The sequence below is a fragment of the Apis dorsata genome, unplaced genomic scaffold (assembly GCF_000469605.1).
Source record: "Apis dorsata unplaced genomic scaffold, Apis dorsata 1.3 scaffold_390, whole genome shotgun sequence".
Classification (NCBI taxonomy): Eukaryota; Metazoa; Arthropoda; class Insecta; order Hymenoptera; family Apidae; genus Apis; species Apis dorsata.
In genome coordinates, this window is record NW_006263651.1 from 227,358 (window position 1) to 233,819 (window position 6,462).

Below are 6,462 nucleotides of genomic sequence, written 5' to 3' on the forward strand. Positions count from 1 at the left end.
AAGCTGCAGACGGGACGAGAAAACCCACCCCTCCACTCTTTGTCGTTGGTGGTAGAAAAGGAGGGTGAGCCGAGTTGTCGAGGATATAGTTGAGAGGGGAAAGAAAAAGAGAAAAAGAGAAGGGGGAGGATAGTTTGGAGGATAGCCACGCTCTGTCGAGGACGAATCGAACGAAAATAATCGCGAAACCGTGGCGAGGCACGATGCTGGCGTGCGTCTATCCGGCGGAGAACTTCAAGTCGAAAGCCGTGACGGTGAAGCTCCGGCACGGACGATCGAAGAGAAAGCCAAAGTTGCTGTCTGTGAAGGAGAAACTGGCGGATGGCAAGCAGCCGGAATGCAACGACACCGCCCCTAAGCTCGAGAACGAGGTAAGCTTCCCTCTCTTCGTAACGTCCCTTCGAATTTCACCTTCTTTCTCCCTTCCTTCCACGCGTGTCCCCTCTATGTATCGTTGCACGATGGAAAAATTGTCGACGTACGACAATTCATCCCCTTCCTCTAACGTTTTATCGCGTTTTATTCCGATACGCTTTTACTTAAAAGACAAAAGCCAAGAAAAGTTAGGAGAGAAAAGAAGGGACGATTCTCGTTAAGCACGCGCGAGATCTGGATTCTTACCTCGCTCGCCGCCATTTTCAAATCCTCCGTGGAGAGAAGGTTTGGTCCTCTTACCGCGAAATAAATCGACCGTTTATCGATACCTTCCTCGCGATAAAAGGCGAGGGGAGGAGAAGAGAAGAGGCGGCATAGTTCAGTACGCGTTAGTTGATCGAGTAAATAATAGTTACGGCCACTTAAACTGTCGCGAGATAACTTTGTAAGGCGTGCGCGGCCGGGATTGGCCCGCGGGGATTATTTCGATGAAATTCTCCTCGGTATTTATCGGCGTTCCCTTGGCAAAGCGCGCTCCTCCATCCGTCCGCGAATTTCCTTAATTATCCACCTCGGAATTATCGCCGAATTGGGCTTCCCAAAATTTGTTCGCCGCTCGTTCGTTGAACTATTATCGCGTATTATCTGTTTAAAAAAAATCTCTTTCAATTGCGCGAAGAAAAATTCATCTTGATACGCAAGATCGTTTTGTTGTATTCTCTCTCTCTGTGTGTGCTAGAAACCGTTCAACGTTCGGGAAGTTGTCGAAAGAGTCGTATTTCCGTTTTACCGCGTATTCCACGCGATCCCGTTTTTTGCCCGATTGTGATTCGGACAAACGCTTTTGAAAGAGCGTGCGACGATACAGCCGTTCGATGCAGCGTTCGAAACGCACGATAACCGGTCGAATCGTTTTTCCATGCACAATCCCCCCTTCCTGCCTCTTTTTTTTTTATCTCCTACGAGCACCACCATTTCCTCGAATCGAGGCTGTTGCTCAACGATGCGTTTGAACCTTGGCCGATCCGACAAACGTAGCCATTACGTAGCCATTACGCGGTCGAAACTTGACTTTCGAGCAGATTTCTTTTTCTCCCTTCCCTCGAAATAACAAACAAGGCGAGATATATCCTCGTCGTATCCCGGTTTTATTTCCTACCTATCCACGTAACGGTGGCGCGTTCGGTTTTATTCCGTCTCCTCTCCAACGTTTGCCAACTCTAGTAGACAAGTTGAATTTATATTCCCCGGGACTGTTCGCCTCGCCTCGAAATGGGGCAATTGGTTCGGTCGAAGAGGTTTCTCCGGGAGTGGAGAGAAGGAAAACGGGGACTGGAGTTCTCGAAGCCACCCGTTACACCGCGTGATTGCAGAACAGAGCGTTTAACACGGGGCCTCGGGCCGAAATGAGAAAGGTCAACATGCCGTTCGGAGAAGCTTACCTGTGTAATGCTCGGCCGCTTTCGTTTCCGGCCATGTTTTTACTCCAAACCCTCTTCCACCGCTCGATGTTCCACCCGAAATTCCTTCTCTGAGAAAATTCTCTCTCTCTCTCTTTCTCTATTGCGAGATAATCAACAAGATAAGGAAGCATTAACTCGCGACATGGATCGGAAGAAGGGAATCTCATCCATTTAACGCGGTTAACGGATTCCCCTCGCTCTCGTTAATTGTTCTCGATTCTTGATTCCTTTCTTGACGTATTATTATTTATCTTTATATTCGGTCTCTACGTTTCGTAAACGAGGGAACGAGAAAAGGATGGAGACGCGTTCGAAGAATGTAATATCGAGTGTCGAAGAAGCAGCGACACGAGAGAGAATTCTTCGATGCCAAAGGACCGATCCGACCGAAAATTATTCGCGAATATATCCAAAGACTTTTTTGTTCGTAAAGAAAAACTCCTTTGAGGAAATGGAAAACGGAAGATACGCGTTTCTTTCGTTTCGAATCGTGGGAAACGATCGATTTTTATCGAAATCGTTGCGAAAATTACTACGTTGCCCTCATAATCTCGGAAAGAGATGAAGCGTTGTGAGAAGATTAACGAGGGAGGCCGCATAAAAATAGGATTTTTTTTACTTCGCTACACGAGCAACGAGGAAGCAGAGGAGAAATTTACGCGCCGCGTAGCGCGACGAGGTTCGAAGAGATTCGAGACACCGTAAAGAGTTTAAAGACACCGTATAGAGCGGGTATGGACGAAGATAGGGATAGGAAAATGGCGGGCGAAGGAAAATGAAGGAGGAGAGGAGAGGAAACGAGGAAGAAACGGAAAGTTTCGCGGGTGGAAAAGTGCGAGTTGGCGTTGATGAAGGTAACGAGGTTCGAATGACCGTTCAAAAGTTCATCCCTCGAACGGTCATCATTCATAAACTCGGTTTGGTTTTTCCTGCCTTTTAATCACGCTTACGTATCGATTTCCCTCGGATATTACTCCCCTCCCCCTGCCCAACCACGAGAATCTCTCCCCGCTTTTCGAGGAGATAACATTTGCTGTCCGTCCTGTGGATACACAGAGGACGCGAGATCCTCTCTGTACGGGATATAATGGAAAATGAAGTTGTTCGTGACTCGAACGAAAATGGGTCTGATGAGCCGTGTGATCGAACTATTAATACACCCGAGGTTCCCCGCTTTCACTTCTAAATAATTACGTGACTTGCAACTATGGAACTTGCAGCAACATCCTCGAAACTCCTCGTCCACGCATTCCAAAGGTAATAAAAATATTCTTTCGTCCATCGAGAGGCAACCTGGCATTAAATCAACTCGAGGAGAAGAGTTGACGCCGAAAAAATGAGCAAAATCTGCGAGATTTTTTCTGGCACTCGCGGAATACGCAATGTACATCTGGCGGATGGCTCGGGGGAGGGGAGGGAGGGTTTCTCTGCGAGCGTACAGGATAATAACAGGGCAGTCGCATCGCGTGTCTCCTCGAATCGCACTTGTTCGAGTTTCACGCGCGCGAAAAACGCGGTACTGTGCTCGAAGGCACGCCACCTTTCTTCGATCGGGAGAGAGAGAGAGAGAGGGAGAGGAATTCTCTCCACCCTTTCCTTGGATCAGTGACCGCGCTTGTGTCTATTTACGAGGCGGCGGTATCGGTTGGGAACGCGAGGGAAAATTTCGCGGCTTCGAAATGAAAAATCTCTCCCTCGCAACACCCTGGAAGGATGTTTAATATTTATTCACCCTCCCGTTACCTTTATCGCGAGTTAGTTATTGCGCTTCATAATCTCCGTTTCATTTTTTTCCTTCTTCTTCCTCTTCCTCCTCTTCTTCCTCTTCTCCCTTTTTCAAGCTATTTAACCGGAAAATCCGAGAACGACCGGTGTAAATTAGATTGTTCCGGAAGAGGGGGAAAGGTGGTATTTAAATATAAAAGAGATATCATTTAACGTTAAATTCACGTTTAAATTTGCATTGAATATTTTCATTGCGTTCCGTTTCTCCGTGTAAAGCGGAGATAGATGTTCGAGATACTCGCGATAATCGAGTTGATCTCGATATCGATGGGATGTGAAAACGGAGCAAGTAGTGCCGGGAAGAAGATCTCTGGGAACGGGAGGGATAAACTTTTCACGGTTATCAAAGTGCAAAGTAATCGAATTGGAATTAACGGGAGGGGGTGTAGGGGGTGGGGATCGAGAAAATTGAATCGTCGTGGTTAACGAGCGTTAGAAAAGTTTCCTCGATTTTCTTCACTCGCGATCCTTTGCATTAAAGATTAACTCTCTTCCTCTCCTCCCCAAACCTCGAAGGAGATGAACGAGAACCGTTCCGCCATTTTCTCGCGACGGGTTAAGCGAGGTAAAGCGAGGAGGAAGGGGAGAGGCAGTAGAGGGTACACACGAGGTTTGGAACCTCGAAATCGCGCTCGATGTCGATCAATTCGAGCGCTAATAGCCGGCTTCTCGCCGGTTTAATCATGTCTCGAACATGAACGTTGCTCGAAACGCAGGAGGGACTGAACCCGACTCGTATGCCCCCCTCGTGTCTTTCCTTATTCAATCAGTTGATTTCCCATCGATCTGGCTACTTGGAAATCGAGCCTTAATCTTAATACATGTGTATGTACATCTCAACAAGCGTCGAATCCGCGCCAACCGAATTCATTGCGGTGGAATTTCTACGATTCGAGTAAAAAGAAAATTTCATTCGGATTAATTTTTTAAAACCGCCTGTATCACAGCGATATTTGAAATTCCCTTTTTCGAGAGGGATTCGCATCAATCTCGGTAGATAAACGGAGAGATAAACGAGCGTTTGAATTTTGATTAGGAAACATGGTTTTATTGGACGTGATCTGGGTTAGCCACGTCTCGCCGCTCCACTTTCGCTTCAATTTGTCCGATCCGATCGGAGGGAGGGAAAATTTTATCCGAGCAACCAAGTTTTCGTTCGTCGAGGAGAGAAAGAGAGAGAGAGAGATTCGAATGGAATAGAGCGCGTGTAATTTAGTTTCAGAAGACGTTTAATCGCACGACTCGAGAGAAAGAGTTCTCGAAACCGCGTAACCGCGACGCGAAATCTTGGAATCACGAACGATCGAATGGAATTTCAGTCTCGCCTTTCTTCTTCGTCGAAAAAAAAAAAAAGAAAGAAAAGAAAAAAATCATAATTTACGAATCGTACTTAATCCATATTCTCCGATTTAAAAAGAATAAAAAGTTATTAAGAAACGTGGTAGATGGAAGGCATAGACGAGAATACAGCGAGTGCGATTATCGGTAACAGACACGCTCGGCTCGTTTTCGTTGACGTACGAAGGTTACCAAGAGTCCTTGTCTCGGTGTGTGGAATTCGAAGGGCCAAGTCGACCTTGGGATTCTACTTGGTATCGGAGGCCGGTCCTCTCCAGATGGTGCACGAGGTCAAGCAAAAAGAACTCTCCTCCAGTCCGGACCTACCACTCCTCGTCTCGCTTTTTCTTTTCTCCGCCGCGTTACGCCTCTCCCCGGACCCAGCCTCCTTCCGTTTTTCCATTTGTTTCTGCCGCTCCGCGAAATCGCGTAATCCTTCCAGCTTTTCCTCCTCTCCTTCTTCATCATCATCATCTTCTTCTTCTTCTTCTTCTTCTTCTTCTTCTTCTTCTTCTTCTTCTTCTTCTTCTTCTTCTTCTTCTTCTTCTCCGACGAGTTCGTGGTCGTTTTGCGAAATGGCAGGCTGACATTTAGAAGGATTTACCTTCCGCGACATACCGAGATTTTATTGTATAACCTCGATTATCGTGGCATCGTCGCGTCGAATCGAGATAGGATCCGAAGGTGAGGAAGCATCGGTAGGTTAAAGTTGGAGGACTCACGAGGATGTGGAATTGGATCGTTGGTATTTAAGAAATTCGAAATCGAACTATCCGATGTCTAGAGACTAATGGCGCTTGTTATTTCTCTCGTACAAAGATTCAACGGAGGAACAATTGGTGTTCCTCTTCTAAAAAATACGGAACGAATTCTATCTATCAACTGCGGAAATCGTCATATTCCTGCGCTCATTAAAAAGCTTGGTTCTTAATTAACTAAATAAAAGAATACCAAGGGAGGAACATTTACGAATGAACGATGCGTCGAATTTTCTTTTCTTATTTTTTTTTCGATTAAATTTTCAAGTATCTATTGGCGAATCCGTTGGCGAAAAAAATTTGTCGATACGAAGAAGATGGCCGCGGGTGGGCGAAAAGCTTTCCCGGTGCAGATATTTGTAACCGCTTTTCCTGATGTACTCTTAATCCTGTTTCAGTTACCAGTGGGCGGGGGTGGTGCTGTGCTGGTGCTCAGCGAGCTTGAAAGCATGGCAGCCAGGCAACAGCGGGAAATTGCCCAGCAAAGGCGCCTCCTGGAGCAGAGAGAGGCCCGTCTAGCCGTGCTTCGAGGCGCACAGGTGAGAGAGAACCACTTCTTCCAACCTAAATGCGGAAATCGTTCTGGAAATTGCCCGACAAAGCTCCTGTAATATTCCCTCCTTCGGTCCTGCCGCGGCCCCCGATGCGTTCCACCTTCCGCTCGTCGATGAGACCAACTTCCGCCCGTCCACCGCTCGATCGTCCAAACACGCCGCGTTCTTTTTTTTTTTTGTTTCCTCCAT

At 46.9% G+C, this 6,462-nt stretch overlaps 1 protein-coding gene across 1 annotated transcript in view; it reads left to right on the top strand.

Moving 5' to 3' along the window:
- The window catches only part of LOC102678174 (probable serine/threonine-protein kinase yakA), a 70,290-nt gene that overhangs the window by 40,700 nt on the left and 23,128 nt on the right, over nt 1-6,462 (top strand). Inside the window, exon 2 of the mRNA XM_006619143.2 lies at nt 6,118-6,258. Coding sequence (XP_006619206.1) covers nt 6,118-6,258 — 141 coding nt within the window. The remainder of the gene's footprint in view (nt 1-6,117; nt 6,259-6,462) is intronic.